Here is a 22,858-nt window from a genome sequence, read left to right as displayed (position 1 = left end):
TTAAAATGTTCAGGCATAAAACACAAGCTATTGTTGCATAAGTGGCTCACAGAGTCCTTGGCATTCAGTTCTGACTTCATGTAGCGCATTAACACTACACTGTAAACCAGGTATGCTTTTGATTTTTTGTCTGAAGCTTATTTAGCCCTGATTCAGCCATAATTTTGTGGGGAACTGTTTGTAATGCCACCTTTGCATATAATACAATCAGAATTAAGGCATTGAATGCACTTATCTGTGATTTTATTGCCAAGAAGTGCCCCAAAATCCACTTTATGAGCCATTTTGTATTATAATAAAGTCTGGCTACTACCTGTTCTGGCACTTCTTGGCAAAAGGTCTCTATTCAATGGCTCCCGTCTCAGCCGCAGGCTTCCCTCTGCCTAAAAATAAAAAAACACCTTATAAACATAGATATAAATGAAGGATAAATGTACTTTAAGTGTATTTCTATTAATAAAATTTTAGTGGATGTGATGAAGTTTTTGATATTGATGTTATCACCAAATATGCAGGCAGCCTCAGTTCCATGCCCCAAACACTGTTCAAACTGTTAACATGTCCTCCGTTCCATGTTAGTGTAATGAGATTCTATGTTTAAATGTTCAGGCTTAACACATAATCTATTGTTGCATAAGTGGCTCACAGAGTCACTTGCATTCAGTTCTGACTTCATGCAGCACATAAACACTACACAATAAACCAAGTATGCTTTTGATTTTTTTGTCTGAAGGTAATTATACCTGATTCGGCCATAAAAGGGTTTGGAACTGTTTTGTAATGCCACCATTCCATATAATACAATCAGAATTAAGGCATTGAATGCACTTATCTGTGATTTTTTTTGCCAAAAAGTGCCCAAAACCCATTTTATCAGCCATTTTGTATGATAATAAAGTGTGGCTTCTACCTGTTCTGCCACTTCTTGGCAAAAGGTCTCTTTTCAATGGCCCCCGTTTCGGCCTCAGGCTTCTCTTTACCTAAAAAAGCAAAAATACCTTATAAATAAAAAAAAGCATAAATGTACTTAAAAGTGTATTTCTATGAATACAATTTTAATGGATGTGATGAAGCTTGTGGTATTGATGTAATTACCAAATATGCAGGCTGACTCAGTTCCATGCCCCCTGCATTGTCCAAACTGTAAGCATGTCCTCCGTTCCATGTTGATGGAATGGGCCTCTATGTTTAAATATTCAGGCTTAACACACACGCTATGGTTGAAGGAATGGCTGACAGAGTCCCTGGCATTCAGTTCTTACTTCATGTAGCACATAAACGCAACACTGTAACACAGAGAACCAAGTAGTTCTTTGATATTGATTACGAAGGCTATTTAGCCATTATTCAGCCATAATAGGGCGGGAAACTGTTGGAAATGCATCCATTCTATACTAGACATTCTGAATTAAAACATTTAATGCACTTCCAATCTTTTGCCAAGAAGTGCCCAAAATCCACTCTGACATTCATTTTTTGAAAGTTCAGACGTTATTTTTATTTAACCAAAGCTAGTTTATATCAACCTTCATTACAAATACAAAATTTTAATACTGTTTAATAATAATTAAAAATAATTATTCCCAATACATTGTTCACCAACTTACAAAAAAAATCACAATAAATCTTTAGCAGATAAAAACGCATCATCTTACAACATACGTCACCTAAAGCAAAGCAATATAAAAATAATGAAAGAAACATATTATAATGCTAAAAAGGTAAGACACATGTCAAAATGATTATATTATTATGAAGATAATTGTTTAGTAGGTATCCATTTAAACTATTTTCCTTAATGATGACATGAGAGAAATGTCCAATACTTTATTGCCATCATTTTTATTATAAGTAAAATATAAAGTTCATATCCAGCGTTTGTTGTTTATGTTTTTCTTGGCCACCCATGGTAAAATCCAAACGCAGTGTCAATCAAGTTGTCCAAGTCATGAAACAGCTTTCCTTACAGTACAGTCTTTGGTCTCAGCATCGAGCCTCAAACAGCCAGATTGGTGTCCCTCACACAATGCATGCCCCAAAGCCATATAGTAATCCCTTGAACTACGCTCAGTCCAGGAATTAAGAGAATATAATAATCCAGATGTAATCTTACAAAAAAGCTAATCTGTAAAACCCATAAATTCAGGAGTGTGAAAAACATAGTAATCCACAACAAAAAAACACAAATGCACACCCATACATCAAGATGGCAGAAACAGGTAAATCCATATATAGCACAACACAAATCCAGGATTGGTAACCTGGACACACAAAACTTTGCCTTCGTGTCGCCAAGTACTCTTGGAAATCTTATTCGATGTACGCCCATTTGCGCCAGCAGTTTAACAACACATTTGGCAGATCTGAATACAGAGGGCGCTGAAACTCTATGCACGTCCCCTATCACCACATAATGGGCTCCCGATGCCAAAAAATACAGCGTTACCAAAACGCTCAAAAGTGTTGGGACAGGTGACGAGTTTTGTCGGCCTTTCTAAGAAAGTGAACAGCACTTAAGCAATGTCCATTATCGTTCTACTTCGGAAACGATATGGCAGAAAAACCTCTTCGTCCGACAGGACTTCAAGCGGATTCAATCTATCTTGAAAAAATCGCTCTACCCTTACAACTCTTTGCAACTGACGAATACGACGCCGTATCTCCGCCATTTTTAAGTCGCAATAACAGACTTAAACCTGCTGAGTACTTGGTTTAAAATGACGTAATTAAGCTATTAAGTTAATCCCCTAACTTTGTTCGTGAAATCGGACTAATTTAAGCCATCAGATTTAGCTGGTTTTTACCAGCTTAAGTTTAATAATTTGACTTAAGAATGTTCGAGAAATCGAGGCCTGGAAACTGACAAACATTGCAACTATAATCAAGTGAAGACTTTTCACAGACTTGAATCAGCTCTTTATACACATGAACATGATATCAGAAGTTTATCCAGAACAAACTTAAATTTATTTGATTACACTTCATAAATCCTGGAAAACACAATAAACAATAAAAAATACTTATGTAGCACATTATATAATGCAGCTCAACAAGATTTATTCAACTCATATTTGATTATTTGGCACACATTTATCCCACATTTTGAAACAAATGTATACTTAAAATGATATTATGGGCATCTAATAGTGTATAGGTGTCTATCGCAATCGCTTATTTTTGGTGTTTTCACTTCATATACACTTACATTTGTTAATTCAGCATCAACATACTACACCAATATCCTGGAAAGAGAAAAAAATGTGTTTAAATATCAACCTTACTTTCGTTTAACAACTGATCATGCATGTACCATGTGAACCTAAATTTAGTTTTAGAGCAGATTCGTTCATATGACTTAAAGACACAATTTTGTTTTACGGATCATTTCGGCTTAGAGGACTGGGTAAGTCACGTAAGAATATCGAATATTAAATATATTTTTATAAACAACTGGTAGCAAGATGAGTTGCAGATAATTGGTCAGTAACCACATTTTAACTAACTCTTTTGACCTGTTAATTCTTTTCAGCTCAATTCAACAGTGAAAAATGCTCATAATATCACTTTAATTTTTGAAAACCACTTTTCCATATTTTGTTGGCATTCAACAATAAATGGTTGTACATTTCAGTCGCTCCTAGTTACAACTATAAGGTCTGACAGATCTTTTCAATAGCGCAGACTCTGTGTCAGCACCTCCAGCACCCTGGTTGTGGAATTCAATAATAAGTTGTTGTACATTTCCTTCACTTCTTATTGCAGCTATAAGGTCTGGCAGATCCGTTGGTAGCGCAGACTCTGTGTCAGCGCCTCAAGCACTCTGGTTGTGGGATTCAGTAATAAATTGTTTTTCCCTGACTCTATATCCTCCTGAATAATCAATTTTTAGGGCATTAATGTCCAAAAAAAACATAGATGTACTTAAAAATAACATTGATGACCAAGACTTTACAAACACATGCATTTTATAAATACCTGGAGTCCACTTTGAATTTTTTGTGAAAGGCTGTCTACTTCTTTGTTTACTGGCCATTTCACTCTGTGTACCTTTCCAAGTACATTATTACTTGTAAACAACTTGTCATGTAATGTCAAGACACTTTCTACACAAGAAATGTTCACACTTTTGACAGTAAAACTGCCAGAATCACAATGTATCTGTTTTTGCAGGTACTAAATAAGGAGTCTGGAACAAGGTCACATATATACTAGTGGTACATATTGCTTGTTACTGATCTGTTTATTTGATAGTGGCTTTGAACTGATGCCTAGAACTAACATAGCCAAAACCAAATGTTGATATGGATCAACACTTTGTTTATTTGTCTTTATTATTATTTAATCTGTCAACTCTGTTAGAGGTTTTTCGTAACTTACCTGTTGAAGATCATCACCAACATCATCATCAGTCACAATGTTGAATAATGCGCAACACCGGTCAAAACATCTTATTGACTACAAAGATACAGTATAAACAAATCAATGCATACCATACTTAGAAGGTAGTTTTATATAAATGAACAGATTTTGAATAACATATCTGTGGATAACAAAACTAAATAAACAGCTGCGCCATGAGCGCATGATACGCCCGTCGTTCGCCAATGAAGTAGTAAGGTAATAAATAACCCTTTGAATCATTTTTTTACTTCAGTTTATTTGTATTTGAATACATGGTTTATTTTATAAGTACATGAGCATGGAGCGCCGTCTCCTTGACATTCATACCATATCTTTTTTTTAGTATATGTATGCATTTCTTTAGAGGATATGGAGTTGAAGTAAACCTGTTATAGATATTTTGACCAATAATAAAAGAGAAATGTAGATGGGTAAGTGGTAGTGTACAATCGGAATAGAAAAAAGCTCACCTTGTTCAATTTTTCAGGGATACTAAAAAAAAAAAAAAAAAATCCATCGAAGGATATTTGAGCTACAGTAGGACATTCAATGAAATCACGAAATTTTGACGAACAAAGTCCCATAACTCTGGAACGACAATTCAGAATTCCGTCAAAAACGAAAGGGGATCAGGGTTTATCAATATTAAGATTGTGTTGAAATTTGAAAAAAATCCATCGAAGGATATTTGAGCTACAGTAGGACATTCAATGAAATCACGAAATTTTGACGAACAAAGTCCCATAACTCTGGAACGACAATTCAGAATTCCGTCAAAAACGAAAGGGGATCAGGGTTTATCAATATTAAGATTGTGTTAAAATTTGAAGAAAATCTGTCAAAGGATATTTGACGTAGCGTACGACATTAACAGACGGACGGACAGACGCGGGGTATACCATAATACGTCCCGTCATAGACGGGCGTATAAAAAACTACAACAAATCAAACACAGTAAACAAATTAAGAATAAATACATAATTTCTTTCAATATTCAATAATCATAAGCTTTGTAAGTCTACTTACACAGTTGACCCGTCGCCAACTCCGCCCACATTTTGTCGATCAGCCAATCAGATATCGATTTTTCACACACCCCTCAGCAACGCTTATCTGGCCGCCATTTTGTCCGACAAACAAAGCGTGTTGTACATATGGAATGGACGTAAATTTTAAGAGTTTACACAGATTTTATATCAAATGCATGATCATTACTGTTCGATCATTATTCAAAATTGTAGGTGCTATAATACTTTATAAAAGGTTATTATTTTATCTTTATTTCTTGAACATATGAACGAGTAATGAGAAAACAAACACAATAAATAGTTTAACCACACCAGGTGTGTGTTCTATAAAACGTGTTATACCGTTTGATGCACAATATTATTAAGCAGTTTGGGCAACATAATAATTGCCACACGTGCTTATTAATCTCAGCGTAATTGTCGATGATTAATAAATAACAGTATGTTGCGTGGATCTCAGAATGAAGGAACAGTAAGGCATTGTTAGGTACTGTACACAAGAAAACTATTTAATTACTTAAATGATTTCCAATTATATATTTATTTTCTGTGGATCATAAACAAGGGAAATCATTATAAATTGTTAACCTAAATATTGTTTTAACTAAAGTAAAAACAACAAAAAGGTGATTTCAACGCGGATTAGCCAGCTTAAAGCGACTTCAAGTGTAAAATGTACGGCTTATAATACAACAACAACATTTCTAATACAACATATATTGATACGGGGAGAAATGTGAAAATTGCAATTAACATATAAGGGTCATCTTGTTATAAATAAGCAAATGCATAATATGATAAATGTATTCAATTCGAATGTTCGTGAACAGCACCGTAATACCAACATTTCAGTTTTTGATAGTGAAATGTAACAGGTTCGCATTAAACATAAATGAAATAAAATGCATATTAGACTATCTGTTAATGAAACCACGAAATTAGGCCTGTATTAAATTATGATCACAATCAAAATTTAATTTACATCTAAATAAAAAAAATCGGTGTCTTTTTAAAAAATAACACAATAAAACAAAGATCTAAACATTTTTAATAACCAAACAATCCATCATGATATGGATATGTCATTTGCATTTAATAAAAATATTTTCAAAATGATATATGAATAGCCACCGGGTTCACTGTCAGACGGTTGAATACAAGTTCAAAATCAATATAAAATAAATGCTCATTTTTACAACGGATTTTTCATCAACTCCCTATACAATATGTATAAGAAACGTTTCTGATAGTCAGTCTGCCGTTAACTCATTTACGCCATTTCTCTCTAAAGTTTTTATGATTGTATTAACGTTTTACAAAGCAGTTTAGTTTATTATGCGACTTTAATAATTTATATTATAGAAAAGAGCATAATACATCATTACAAATATAGAATTTCCCTCACGTAATCCGCTATAATTGCGATCTGCTTGTCGGAGTTTTCTAATCACTAGACCACGTGACTATGTGGGCGGAGCGATCGATAATTTGGCGACTGGTCAATTGATAGGTCAAAGTAAGTTTGATGATTTGTAAGATCATCTGGATCATAGTCCGGATATTATAAGTCTTCAATATCCGAGCTTGGCCAATCAACTTCCACCCTGCAAAAAAAAGTTTGTAGTTGCAAACAAATTTATAATAAAATGTCCAACATATCTGATATTTTTTACAATTTAAACATAAACTATCAAAACTCGTATGCAAAATTTGCAATAACTACATAAAATATATATGAATAAAGAATTACCAGTGTATCCTAGCCTTTGAAATGTTATCATATCTAGATGCCTTGGTAATTTGTATTCAGGCACATGATGTCATCCCAAGCAGAGCAGCACCAATGCACTGTTCCAGAATTTTACCCCTACACCGGGTGACGGTAGTTACTGTTGCTATGCCTCACAAGCTTTCATCCAAAATGGCTGACTCCGCAGCCTCTGCATCAAATTGCCTCAACCATATTCCTGAGAATATCTCTATAAAATTCCTTCCAAACAGCCAAAACGTGTGCGATAGTATAAAAAGAAGGGCCTTGAACTTTTACACGCAGGGCTATATTCATAAAATTAAAGTATTTGACAATTTTCTTCCGAAAGTGACGGTCACGGCAAAGTGTTGGAGGTTGATGAGGAAAAGCGAAAAGCCTCACGATCTCCACCTGGATATAAACGAAACTTGCCAGCAAAAAACAGAGTCGTACTGTACTTGTCAAGTTGGATAAGAGTTATTTCTGGCGGAAAAAAATCTGGTTTCTAATATTTATTCTACTTACACACTCAATAATTTAAAGAATCCACTTTTTTCACAAATTAACTTGTCAGAGATACAACCAGTAAACAATTCGAAATGAATATTACTGTTCCACATGGATCACATCCTATTAAAGCTTTTAATGTTGTTGATGATAATATAATCACTGTATATTTGACTTTGTAGACCTAAAGCATTTGGGACCTGTGTTTTGAATTCAGTACCATCTATAATAACCAATGTCTTTGGGAAATCATTTTTAAACCTAGTTGGCATTCTTGAAATGATGGTATCTCTATCTGGGAAAATTGAAAGTTGACCAAACTTAAAGTACATTAAATCTAAAATTGTATTGAAAACTACACCAGCAGATTGAAGGGATAAACAAAATCTGACAGCTAGATCTTTCAAAATCATGTCTAAAAGGGGTATTCCACTACGACCCGATTCCCCACGATTTGTCCCGATTTCCAATATTTTGAGGTCGGGGACATTCGTTACTCACCCACCTACAACTTTGAAACTTCATATGTAGATGCACCTTGATGAGTTCTACACACCACACCCATTTTTGGGTCACTAGGTCAAAGGTCAAGGTCTTTGTGAATCTAATATAAAACTTTAACATAAACCTTTACATTCGCTCTAAAATTAAAGTGCTTCCGCCTACAACTTTGATACTTCATATGTACATGCACCTTGATGAGTTCTACACGCCACACCAATTTTGGATCACTAGGTCAAAGGTCAAGATCACTGTGACCTCTATTATAAAACTTTAACATAAACGTTTACATTCGCTTTAAAATCAAAGTGATTCCACCTACAACTTTGAAACTTCATATGTACATGCACCTTGATGAGTTCTACACGCCATACCCATTTTTTGGTCACTAGGTCAAAGGTCAAAGTCGCTGTGACCTCTAATGTAAAACTTTAACATAACCTCTACAATAAAAGTGCTTCCACCTACAACGTTTAAACTTCATATGTACATTCACCTTCCTCATTTCTACACGCCACACCCATTTTTAGCTTGGCTCGGATTAACCCGAGTTATTGTCATAGCCAGCTTGTCGTCAGCCGTCCGCCGTAGGCGTCGTGCTAAAACCTTAACATTGGCTCAAAAATCAAAGTGCTTCCACCCACAACTTTGAAGCACCTTAATGAGTTCTACATGCCACACCCAATTTTGGGTCACTAGGTCAAAGGTCAAGGTCACCATGACCTCTAAAAAAAAATCTGACAAGCTTTCGCAGCCGAGCGATGGCAGTTTGGCACCCTTTATGCGGTGCTCTTTTTACTGATACTTTCATTGACCATAGTGTGATTTAAAAAAAAAAATTTCCTCCTTCCAATTTAAGACTATATATTTGAATGTTTTGTCCTCCTTCCAATTTAAGACAATATCATTCACACATATTTCAATACCACTTATTTCTGTTACGAATATATTTCTATTCATTGTAATAATTATATTCCAATATTGTTTTACAAATTTTTATGCAACATTTACTAATTTGTTTAGTGTTATGTGTTCTATAATATTTGCTTGTTACCTTTCTAATATGTTTTATTAAAAATACATAATTAGTGAGTTGTTTGTTTGAAAGCAAACTTATGAAAACATCATTTTTATATATTTCAAAACCACATACTTGTATTTCTGTTACTATTATAATTATATACATATTGTTTGAAAATATTGATGCAACATTTAATCAGCTGTTTGAGTGTGTATGTTGCTTGTTATGTTCTTAATACGTTTATTAAGAAGAGATAATTAGGGAGTTGTTGGTTTGAAAATAAATTTGAAAATGTGTTTAATTTTACCCAAATCTATTCATGACAGTTACATTTACATCATGTTATTTGTGAGAGACTAAGACTGGCAGGAACCACCTGCCATGGGTGGACATATAAATGGGCGCTTTGTTCATTTCCCATGTCTGCTAGGACCATAATTTTTAATTAAAATGACAGTTTCACCCGAGCTGCAACCTCTGCTAGTGTCACTGTTGTTGTTAGAATAAACAGACACAGGGCATTCCAAGGTGAGCAGGAATGCTCCATATAAGGCAAAAGTTATAATTAGATCTGATGTTTAGGGGCCATTTTTGAACGTCGATTGGTCAGGCCTAGAACTCATGCATATTAATTATGTTAATTTCTATTGCAAGTCGCCCAACTCTTCAGTGTACTTAGAACCTAGAAACTCATGTGCTAGTAGACTCTGAAACTAGTGGGTTTTGCACGATTGTTACTCATTTTTTGGGGACTACAGATAGCAAAATGCAGTAAGTAATAATTTGTTACCTCATAATTGTCAGTTTTATGAGAGTAATAATTTTCCTTATCGATAGTATTCCTAATATTTTATCAGTAATTTTTTGATATCTTAATAAGATTAGATTTTTTGGTAAAGGGCAGGAAAAACACACATAATGTTATATGTTTATTGAATGATTGTATAAGTGTGATCTGTATGAATGTACAATTATGTACGAGTATTCATGAGATATTGTTTGTATCATGACCTATACAACCTTTGTTAAATCATGTATTTTATATAATGCATGCGTCTGATTGAATGTTGTATTATGTCTAGGTAGCTTTGTTATTTGCAGATAACCATCTTAACGTCTTCGAGTCTTAACATCTTCGTCTTACGTCATTTAACATCTGTTTGCGTCAATCAATAAAGTGAAGAATTTTATTATACAAGACGCGTGTGTTGTGTTGTCTTCTAAGCCCCTAAAAGGTGATTGCTCCAGGAGTTGTGTCTCTATACTCCGTGGCACAGATGTTGAATACTAGTAATTAAAAGTTACTGCATAAGGAACTTGACAATTATCGCATAGGAAGAGTTACTGCGTAACCTCAGTTTTCCTACATTATTAATTGTCAATTTAGTTTAGTGAGTACACATGAAAAAGCAGTCTTTACCCAACCAGATTCAACTCAAGCAAGGACGAACTGTTTGCCTTTTTATTATGCTCCCCCCAAATTTTTTGGGGGGAGCATATAGTCGCCGCTTCGTTTGTTCGTCCGTGCACAATTTTTGTCTGGGCTATTTCTCAGCAACTAATGACCGGAATTCAATGAAACTTTATGGGAAGCTTCACTATCAAGAGGAAATGTGCATATTATCAGCGGGTTCTGGTCGGATGATTTTTCACAGAGTTATGGCCCTTTGAAATTTTCCATTAACTGTACATATGATGCAATTCTTGTCCGAGCTATTTCTCAGCAATTAATGACCGGAATTCAATTAAACTTTATGGGAAGCTTAACTACCAAGAGGAGATGTGCATATTATCAGCCGGTTCTGGTCGGATGATTTTTCACAGAGTTATGGCCCTTTGAAATGTTCCATTAACTGTCAATATAGTGCAATTCTTGTCCTGGCTATTTCTCAACAACTAATGACCGGAATTCAATGAAACTTTATGGGAAGCTTCACTACCAAGATGAGATGTGCATATTATCAGCCGGTTCTCGTCGGATGATTTGTCACAGAGTTATGGCCCTTTGAAAATTTCCATTGTACATATAGTGCAATTCTTGTCCGAGCTATTTCTCAGCAACTTATTACGGGAATTCAATGAAACTTTATGGCAAGCTTCACTACGAATAGGAAATGTGCATATTATCAGCCGGTTATGGTCGGATGATTTTTCACAGAGTTATGGCCCTTTGAAATTTTCTATAAACTGTACATATAGTGCAATTCTTGTCCGGACTATTTCTCCCCAACTACTGACTGGAATACAATGAAGCTTTATGGGAAGCTTAACTACCTTGAGGAGATGCGCATGTTATTAGTGGGTTCTGGTTAGATGATTTATTTAGAGAGTTATGGCCCTTTGAAATTTTTAAGTTGCTTAACCATTCATCGTATTATTTTGTCCAAAGTTATGCCCCTGAAGACGTTTCCTTTTATCTGAATATATAGTGCAATATTGTGACGAAAAAACTTGGGGGAGCATCACCCGTCTCCGACGGTTTCTTGTTTAGCATGTTTGGGATACCTTAGTAAAGCATATGTTCTGAGTGCACGTGCTTTTCATGCGATTTTCATGACGTATATACAGCAATTTCTACTGTTTATGAAGTTGTTTATACGATACAGCCGACCAGTTTAATTAATATAAGTCAGTAAGATATTTTTTAATGTAAATGATCCTCGTATTAAATTGATGGCGTTGTTTTTGTCGCATTAGGCAAGCGTGACAATTCATCATCCTTGTTTACAGATTAGCTTAACAAATTGAACATATCTGAATGTTCGTAAGGAGATACTGCTTTAAGTCGCAAGCCACATAATCAAGGTGCCTGTACCACGTGACTTTTTCGACTATGTGTGGGACAATCGGATGTCAACAAACCATCGCTTCGTTTTTGATAATGTCTTCATTAATTCAACACCTTTTTCAAAAAAAAAACAAAGACGAGTGCCCGGTCATTGTCAAAATACACAACTGTATTAAATTTACGCAAAATTAAGTATTTTTTCAAAAAAGTGCAACCGCGTGTTTGAAAACGCGCGAAGTGAAATGCTATGTATGGTATATTTTTTATTCAATCAACAAAAACGTTCATTATAATATTGTCGAAGGTTTAAAAAAAATAGGGCGGACATTGTAGTTCTTCAAAGAGAAACAACTTACATTGTATGTTTGCACAAATACATCTGATCCGGAGTGTGTGCTTAAAAATGTAATAATGCTATGTGTGGGGCACATTTTTGAAATGCTATGTGTGGTATCCAACTGGGTCAGACTGAATGCGTGCATGTCCAGGATCGTGCGTCACTGGGTCAGACTAGTTTAAACATATTTATTTCAAACAAGCATGTTTATACATACGATTTCATACAACATCTATAATAAATATTAACATGTTTGAATGGGATGAGAACGGAAGACAAGGTCTTATAGTGTTCTTCTCCCTCGCCTCAGTATATATACAGTTGCATGGGTTAGTACGAACATAATTGGATTCAAAGTTATTGGTCAAGAAAAACACTAGGCAAAAAAAAAAAGAAACTCAGATTACAGAGTGTCAATTGTTATACATGTAGGTAATAGTATGACAGTAGGAGATGAGGTGGTAGAAGTTTGGGAAACAAAAGAAAGAAGAAGGAGGTTTTGAAGACTTTGGGGGAAAAGGCGTAAGGGAGCCGTTCTGTAGCATATTTACGTATCGAATCGCTTACTATTAATTATAAATTTATGAACTGCATCAGCTATTTTAGTATTGATTAAGTAGTCACGAGTGTCGTCTCCATATAAAATAGTTTCAATGCATGGGGCGGAATATATAGATATCGTATTGATAAGTTCGCCGCGAATATGTGCATACTGGGTGCATTCGAGAAAGAAATGTGAAGTCGTTTCGCGGAGTCCACAGAGACACAAAGGGGATGTTACGATGTTGCGTCTGAATAGATGTTCACTTAAGGAGCTACAATGTGTTCTTAAGCGCGTATGTAGCGTTTGAGAGCGTCTTTCGCCGTATGCAAATAAAGGATTTAGAGTCAGTCTATCACTGTTTATGCGCCGTTTAAATGAAAGGATCGATTCAGCGTTTTTGACATCATCAGGAAGATTATTCCATTCCGATACAGTAGATGGAAGGAACGAGTTTGAATATAGTGATGTGCGGGCTTGAATTGTTTGTAAATGTGAAGAATTTCTAAGAGAATAATTGTTACCCGACCCCACTGTTGCGGGCAAAAGAGATTGTAAGAAAGTTGGAACATTGCTAGAATTCATTTTATACATAAATATTAATTTATGTTTACGTCTACGTTGACTGATAGATTCCCATCTTAACTCATTATAAAGATCATCTAATGAGACTAAGCGTGTGCATCCAGATGTTATTCTCGCGGCTTCGGTTTCGATTTTTTCTAGTTCGTCTTTTTCATATTGCGTGCAATTATCAAAAACAACATCTGAATACTCAAGAAGTGGTCTAATAAACGAAAAGTATATTTTCTCTAGGGATTTTCGATCAAGCATCGTTTTTAAACGACGCATTATATGAACTCGTTTCCATGCATTTGTCTTTATAAAAGAAATATGCGCATGCCAAGTACAGTCATTGGACATAAGTACGCCTAAATGCTTGTGAACATTAACACTCGGTATAATAATGTTTGACATAGTCAGTAATGGATGCGATGGTTTATTAATTTTTCGAGATATAAGCATGGATTCTGACTTTGACGGGCTAAAAGAAACTAACCATTTATCGGCCCAGCTGGAAATTTTATCAATATCTTCTTGCAATACGGCTGCAGTTTCATTTGGTGAATTTACGACCATGAAAAGACTAGTATCATCAGCAAACATATGTATATGTGCTTGAATGTCGGCGATAATATCATTAATATATACTAAAAACATAAGTGGGCCTAGAATAGAGCCTTGGGGGACACCGGCGATAATTTCCATAGGACTTGAATGTGCTCCCGGTAAGATTACTTTTTGTTTTCGATCAGTAAGATAATTGGATAAAAATGATAATAGATTACCTCGAATGCCTGCTTGTTGTAATTTATATAATACACCTCTGTGCCATACTTTATCAAAAGCTTTACTAATATCAAAAAATACAACTCTGACCTCAAGGCCATTGTCTAGGGCTCTACAAAATGTATCGTAAATATATGTTAGCTGATGAACTGTGGAATCACCAGGCAAGAAGCCAGACTGCGTGGGCGCAAAAAATGAATTTGCACGTAGAAAGTTAAAAATGTGTTTATGTAATATTCTCTCAAAGACCTTCTCAATAGTATTTAGCAATGATATAGGTCGATAATTAGACGCTAGAGATGGATCACCCTTTTTAAAAATCGGACAGACATTAGCAATTTTCCAACAAGAAGGCATTTTTTGAGTATTAAGACAAGAGTTAAACAGATCACACAATGGATAGCTTAATTGATGCATGGCTTCTTTTAGGATTCGATTATCAATTCCATCAGGACCGGATGCTTTACCTAGCTTGAGATATTTGATTGAGTCAATGACTTCTTCCTGGTTAATATGAATATACTGAAGACTGTTATCGTTTGAATTGTTCATGGGTGGAAGATCGTGATTGCTTTCGTCAATTGAACATTGGCTTGCGAAATACCTGTTTAGCATATCAGCTTTACATGAGTTATTTGCAACAAGGTTACGTGTTTGTTCATCAAAGAGAGGAGGAATTGAAGAACTTGTGTTGGTAGGAATAAATGTTCGAAGTGTTTTCCACCAGTCTTTAGCGCAAAGGTCGGATGACTTAAGTTTACATGCAATATTGTTAAAATATTCGTTTTTTGAATTACGTAAAAGTAATACGACATCATTCCTGACACGACGAAAATTTGACCAATGAGTATAACTATTTAGCTGTGTAGCTTTTCGGTATAGACGTTTTCGTTGTCGAATCTTTTTCTTTATGTTATTATTTAGCCAGGGCAGATCACGAGAACGTATACAAACATTTTTGTTTGGAATACACAATCCTGCAATTTCTACAATTGTTTTGGTAATATTTTCTGCATAAATATCAACATTATCACATTTAAGAAGATCCCAACTAGTGTCTGTCATTAATTGTCTTAGTTTTGAATAATCCCCAATGTCGTAACGCCAGATATGTCGATAAAAAGTTTTACATATGGGTTTTGTAAATGTTAATGTGACAAAGACAGGGCAGTGGTACCGAATAGATTGGTCTAAAAATGGTTCGCCTGTTCCAGAAAGTAATACAGTATTCGGATTACTCACAAAGATTAGATCAATAATTGAACATGTTTGTTCAGTAAAGTTTGTTGGTTCATGAATAAGTTGCGTTAAGTCGTATTGTAGACATAATTCATTAATTTTACGTGCCGATAATTCGGCAAGAGCGTTTATATTAAAATCACCTGTAATAATTATATCATCTATTCGTGTTTCTCTGGCTAGTCCTATAGAATCTTCGATGTATTGCATATACAATCTATCCGCACTAGGCGGTCTGTAAAACACGCCAAAAAGAATGGATTTATGTTTTGAGGCGAAAACTTCAATCCATATACATTCAACATTATTTAATTCGAGATCGTGTCTTCGTTTGAAAGCAATAGTTTCATTAACGTATATTGCAACGCCCCCATGAGGGTCGGATGGGCGATCCTTGCGGATTGGCTGGTGGAAGCCTTCAAAGAGGAGATCGGTCGATGGAATAGAACTATTTAACCATGTTTCAGTAAAACCAATTATATCATATTCACATAGGCCTGTGTAAAGAACATCAAGTTTTTGCATAAGACTTTGAATGTTGTAATGAACAAAACTTAATTTGTTTGTTGCTGATGCATTGGAAATTGATGTAGAACTGTTTGCCTCTGTATTAAGAGATTGATCAAGCGAGGTAGGTCCTGGATTTGTATGAATATCACCTGATCGTAATAGGACTATAGAGATCCAGCAACATGTTAAGACAATCAAGAGACATTTAAGAAGCGTTTTGAAAAATAGAATATCCGCATGCATGTTTTTTCCTATCAGGACACATTTTCGTGGGTGTTCAACACTCAATGATATGTTCATAGACAAGTATATATTAATTTGCAATGAGAAGAGGCTAATAATATTTAGCCATAGTTGACATGCATAAAAAGCGTGTAAGAATAGCGGAAAATTAGCTGATGCTTTATCAGCAATCATGACCGCGTTACCAGGTCTCTTTTTACTGTGCATTATAATGATATGCCCCAAGGAAGACAAGATGTGCCTGAAACGCTGACATGATACGTTTGTTGCATTTGACAATGCGATCTTTCGACGAGACTAAAGTTAACATTCGATTACGCTGTTTGCGACAGAACAGCGTCACATAGGAGTATAAGATATGGAGGAGAGTAGAAAATAGAGAGGCAAAGAGACAGATGATAAAGGATGATGATATGTTTGGTATCATTATCATGATATGTAAGGTTATGTTGGGTTTATACATGAGCTCATGATAACAACCTAGGATTAACAGCTAAGCATGGAATAAGTACAATTGAAAGTAGTGTACTTTTGAAAGGGACAGTTACAAACTGCATGCAAGTCATTGTAGTAAGCGTCTGCATAGCGATAATAATTTAAGAAAGCGTACACATATACATATATGAAAATGTGCAAGCACTTCACAACTTGCAAAAATATTGTTATAACATAATATACAGCAATATATAATGTTATACGGAACAAGCATAACTAAAGTGACATCTCAAACGAAAAATAAAAGGACACACAATAATTTGATAATGACAACGGATGTATATTGTATTATGCACTTTACCCATGCTTTCGTAGCTAACAATGGTGCAAAACCAACGAGCGCACATGCACAGGCAACACGCACGCACACACACACAAACACATGCAATACTCGTTACCATCAATTTGAGTGCATCGTTGCACAAGTCGTTTAGATTTTATACTTATATGATGCAGTACCCGTTTATACTTATTACATATTTAGCACACATTGTATTGACAGTTAAACGGAGACCTTTACACTATAAAAGGACGACAAACGCAGAAAAAAAAGCACGAAAAGTTAAAGTCCCAACGTGTTATTAACACATCTATTGACGCAAAAATACAAGTGTTTGCAAACAGATGCAGTACACGTTACCATAAATTTAGGTGCATCATTGCACAAGTGTTTTAGATCTTAAAATTAAATGATGCAGTATACACAGTTACACTATAAACAAGAAATATCTTTAAAAAAGATATACGGCGTTGATTGTGGTTGGAGTTTATGGAAGGTAAAGATTTAAATGAATGAGATCAAGGATAGCTAATATCTTTTTCTGTGCAGTTTTTAGCTGCATCAAACGCAGTACGGGATGTTACGCGGAGTTTTCGCGGCTTATTTTACATTATTACATATTGCTGGTCATAAACCTATAGATACAAAAAAGAAAACCAAAGTCAACCGGCCACACGCGAAGTCTCCGTACATATTTTAAATATGTATACGCGCGTTCTTCGAACAAACCTGTTTGAGTGGTTTATCGGGAATTGCTACGTGTATTTGATTCGATTATTAACAGTATCGAGAATCATCGCGCTCATACTTAATACATTAGTCAATATGCTGCAATAATACATTAGTAAATATGATGGAATAATTCTTGTTAATTAATTAAAAATAATATTTATCATGGTATTGTTGAAAACACATTAAGAATCTATTATTGACATGCCATAAAATAATATCGCTGGATATCTTCATTTCACATCTTTCTGGTGGTAAAGAAAATTCCGGTTCACCTAGTTCACGCTATAGCGTCTTTATTATATAACTATTATATAACTGACCGCGAACTCCGAACAGCACAGAAGGTCTGATCTGTATATAAACTCTGACATTCAAACACACTAACCGCGAACTGACCCCTTATACCTCGCGGGTTGAAATGCAACACATTAAAGTGAGGCATCGCTTCTACTGCTCTTTATACTTTTACATATAACATGTTGACAGGAATATGGAAGTCAGTACTAAATATGAGAACATGGCCTTTAAGTACACAACGTTCTCGCGCTGAAAATCCTCTGAAAATAAAAGATGTACGCACAAACTGTATTGATGTCGAGATTGAGTGTAAAACTGTTCTATCTATAAAGCCTTTTTATTAGAGATAAAACTGTTTCATGCTGAACACGCAGTAAAACAGTGTTACAAAGACGCGGACATGTTTCCAATGTTCTAGTGGTATTATCAAATCAGCCAATGCAGTCAATGAAGTGTATTCATCTGTACTTGGCCGCGGGAAGTTTTATTTGAGTTCTATTGGACGCTAACAAAGGTCAGGCTAAGGTGAAAAGCTGGCGTATACAGCTGACGCCGAAAAAGACCACAAGCGCAGGAAAAAAACGAGAGAATGGAGTCCCACCGTGTAATTAACACATCTATTGACACAAAAATACAAGCGATTGCTCGAAAAACATTTAGTTTTGATAAATAAACAAACAAATGCAATACACGTTACCATCAATTTTAGATTTTATAATTATATGATGCAGTACCCGTTAATACTTATTACATATTCAACACAACTTGTATTGACAGTTACACGGATACCTTTACACTATAGGAAGACCACACGCAAAAAAAAACACGAAAAAATAAAGTCCCAGCGTGTAATTAACACATCTATTGACACAAAAATACAAGCGATTGCCCAAGAAACATTAAGTTTTGATAAATAAGCACACACACATTGAGTTGTCGATTCATGAAGCCTGAGGCCACTACCTGGATAGTTTTTACATTTCGTGCGTTAATAAAGACTTCTGTATACAACTGTATGCAAAAGGAATGCTTAGATAGAATAAGAAACTATGGATGCTATATTCATGAAACGTACAGCTAAGCATATTTGAAAATAATTACAACTAAACATAGTGTACTGCGTATGAATACAGCTTTTGTATCAGAATAATTTAAAATTTTCATGAAACGTACAGTTAAGCATATTTGAAAATAATTACAACTAACATAGTGTACTGCGTATGAATACAGCTTTTGTATCAGAATAATTTAAACACACTATAATTGTGTTCGTATTTTGAGAGAAGTTAAAATCAAATAGAGCTAGCAGCAGTAAAACAAGTATTTTCGTGATGTGGAGCTACATAACGGGATTTATAGATTAACTCTGAGCTTAGAGACATACCATATCGAATAGCGTAAACAAAAACGTTAATCCCGTGACAATCGTGCTGTTCATTTATAGCAGTATATTTTGGATATACACTGCACACAAAAAATTAGTACAGTAACATTTATTTATATTTGTCTAAATCAATTTCGCAAGTGATGCGTTTGACTTTTGACTGGCCGTTTTCCATCACCTTTATCAGCACTGTACCATCACTAGACCAGGCGCTTTCACATTTCTTTGCTTTTGCCAGTCCACGCGCGACAAATAACAAATGTGCACGTCGCTGGGTAAGGTCCTCATTGATGAAAACCCGATCGTAATCGCTGTTTGTCTTCAGGTCTCGTCTTAGGGAATACAGCTTCTGCCTTGCTCGGTAGCTGACGAATTTTACAATAATAGGCCGCGGTTGTCGCCCTCCTGGTTTTCCGGTTCTGTGTGAACGATCAATTTCTCCTATGAATACGACAGACAGACAGACAGACAGACAGTTTATTTCAATCCAATAAGGCATTTAAGCCCACGAGGACATATATACAATACAAGTGTTGACGAACAGTGTAGACTAGAATACAAAAGTTTAACAAAAGTTGTAGTTGTATGTTTCCAACATTTGGAGAAGATCGCTTTGAAAACAATATTTCAAAAAGCATACATGCAAGATAATTCTGGAACGTTTTCTAAGCATTTAACCAATCTATTTCAAGATATAATACAATATGTTTTTTTTCTTAGAGGTTTCTTCAATCCGATTACTGGATGATATTCTAATAACAATGTAGAAACATAGAAATTGGCTTTTAAAATGTAGCATACATTTATCCTAATTTGTTTCGTACTATCAAATATCATCATATAAGCATGGTAGTATGTTGTTTAAAGGAAGCATTTTCGGGCTGTATTCTAAACATATGCATCGATTTAACAAACAACGACATAACATACACATTTACATAAGTATGCCATATTACACCACTTTATCCTGCATTAAATGGTTTCTCTACATCGGTCTCTTCGGATATGTTTATAAATTTAGTTCAATTTTACTATTACGAAAAACAAGTAAAATAACCAATCGCAAAGAAACCTTTGAATACAAAAAATTATAATATAGTTTAATTATTAAACATGTATGAGTTATATATCTATCACAGATGGTATTTTAACATCTATGGAATTAACATGACGAGTGCCATAGATATATATGTCTTACCGAAACGAAAATGTAAGACTGATATCATATGCAACTGCTATCACTAACATCTGTACTTAACAATTTATATCCACTTTTCATATATTTGTCTTACCGAAAGAAACATGTAAGACAAATATTGTGGAAACTAGACTTAAAATGACACATTATAATACATTAATTGTACGATCGTGAACTACTAATAATACAAAGGGTATTAAGGCAACATGTCTTATCTATTAATCGTAATAGAAAAATGCATGTAAATGTTATAATGTAATCGTATTTCACTACAATACATTACAGTTCTAAATAGCACGCTATCATAGTCTGGTATACTTAACAATTAAAACAATTAAAACGGCATAAAGGCCTCATATCATATTTATTATCCGTATGACAAAATGTATGTAACAGTAACCAACAATCATGTAAACATAGTTTGCGTATGGTTTCTGTAATATACCAAGGAACATACATAGTACATCAGACATATTAACAGTTTCAGCAGAAAAACATTGAAAACACGAAATATATACAATTCAAGTACAAACAAACACATAGAAAGCATGTATTTTCAGTATCACACGAAACACATTTTGCAACAATTTTACCATGTCAATTTCTATACATTACCTCATTTCTAATAATAAATGCTTTATGAATATAGGTTCCTAAGTTTCTAAGTATACTCTCATTTTCTGACTTTATAAGATCTACAAATTTAGCCATGCTAGGTCTAAACCAATATTTTCTGCCAATATATTTTTTCCTTATGTCAGTATACATTACACATTCCATAACAAAATGATATTCATCCTCAATTGTATTGCACCTTGCACATTTTCTATCACTTATTGAGGTACTCAAAGGTCTGGTCCATCGACCAGTCTCAATATGCAATCTATGCGATGAGACTCGAAAACGAGAAAACGATTGACAAAACTTGCTTATATTAAAACATTCGAGATATGGTTGAAATCTAAAAGATGAAATTGTGTTGTAGAATAAAGCTCTACTAGACTGAGTTAATCTGGCGTACCAGTTCTGTACAAATTGGTCATTTAATCTCTGCTTAACAATATATAGAAACGTGTCATTATTACCTACACCTTGAAAAGTCCAGGCATCAACAAAACCAAGCGAACATAATAAGTTCTTCAATAAGGAGCACCAATTTGTTTTATTGGGATACGTCTGCTCCCATAGACGTACACAGGTTCATAACGATACCATCAGTACCTTCCTTTGGGCCCTCATTTTCCGGGATGCCGAAGATACGCAGGCTATTACGTCGGCTATACTGCTCACTGGCATCCAATGTATTTTCTATTTTAACCATGCGGTCCTTGAGAATTCCATTTTCATTTTTAAGGGAGTTATTTTCAAGTTCAAGGCATTCTATCCGTTTAGATAGTCCATCCACTACACCAGTAATGATCGTTTCGATCATACTTTTCATTTGGGTTGAGAGAACGGTGTTGATTGCTTCTTGGACTGTCTGTTTGATGGCCTTCATTGTGTTGTCGTCAAGGACAACATTAGTAGGATTTTCAAAGTCGGCCATACTGTCAAATGTGTAGTTGAATTCACAGCTAGAAACGCCTACGCTTGCGACTCGATTTTTCTTCTGCTCACCTTGGTCTTCTGGAGTTGACAACACGGAAATAGTCCTCTTAACAGCAGTGTTTGGGGTTGAGGCAATGAAGCTCATTATAGTTGATGCTCTTTCTTATTCGAACAGTATAGATTGAAAAAAGGGTGTGGGTGACCGCTCTATATGTTGCACGATTTGTAAATTGTTTATTTCTGTAAACGAGGTCAGCTGTTATATCTATATATAGTGTGTAGCTATAAATAGTTCATAGCAAAAACAGGTTTACTCACTATGTTCATAGCTGGTTTGCATCCTTGTGTCCACTGTTTTCAGCAATTTTAAATCACTAGGGTCAGACTGAATGCGCGCAATGTAAATGGAGTGTCTAAACAACTGTCTTCCAAAAGTACAAATCTGACCCTGAACTAACTGCACTAAATATTTTATTCTTATCTAAGAATTGATCTACCAATCAGCGATCGATAAATCGGGCGCGCGAGTTAGCAACGAACTGTTCGCCATTTTCTAGACAAGCTATGTCTAGGTTCACTTTTATTATAACGAGTTTCTTTTGATTTACTCTTTTAAAACGTAGATTAAAAATGGTTTAACGGTGTCAATGGGGATTATGTAACTCGTACAATAGATATCCTGAAAGATTTGTTGGTGACATTGAATTT

General features: G+C 35.0%; 1 protein-coding gene across 1 annotated transcript; it reads right to left on the bottom strand.

The window, feature by feature from the left end:
* Positions 1–361: 361 nt before the first annotated feature.
* On the bottom strand, positions 362–22,343 carry LOC127846087 (uncharacterized). Its single transcript, XM_052377265.1, has 3 exons — positions 21,797–22,343; positions 911–980; positions 362–383 (listed from the first exon to the last, which is right to left on the bottom strand). Exons 1-3 carry the CDS (start codon positions 22,293–22,295, stop codon positions 362–364), a joined length of 591 nt encoding a protein of 196 aa, XP_052233225.1. The 5' UTR covers positions 22,296–22,343.
* Positions 22,344–22,858: the final 515 nt, after the last annotated feature.

This window comes from Dreissena polymorpha, chromosome 9 (genome assembly GCF_020536995.1).
Source record: "Dreissena polymorpha isolate Duluth1 chromosome 9, UMN_Dpol_1.0, whole genome shotgun sequence".
In the NCBI taxonomy this organism is placed as follows: domain Eukaryota; kingdom Metazoa; phylum Mollusca; class Bivalvia; order Myida; family Dreissenidae; genus Dreissena; species Dreissena polymorpha.
This window is presented reverse-complemented; position numbering and strand designations above follow the sequence as displayed.

What these genes read in the sequence shown, in the direction of transcription:
- LOC127846087 (XM_052377265.1), bottom strand. Translation starts at nt 22,295, where the DNA reads ATGAGCTTCATTGCCTCAACCCCAAACACTGCTGTTAAGAGGACTATT. An exon ending in TGGTATCGTTATGAACCTGT is followed by an intron (nt 981 to 21,796) that starts GTACGTCTATGG and finishes TTGCTTTTTTAG; the next exon opens with GTAAAGAGAAGCCTGAGGCC. An exon ending in GCCAAGAAGTGGCAGAACAG is followed by an intron (nt 384 to 910) that starts GTAGAAGCCACA and finishes TTTTATTTTTAG; the next exon opens with GCAGAGGGAAGCCTGCGGCT.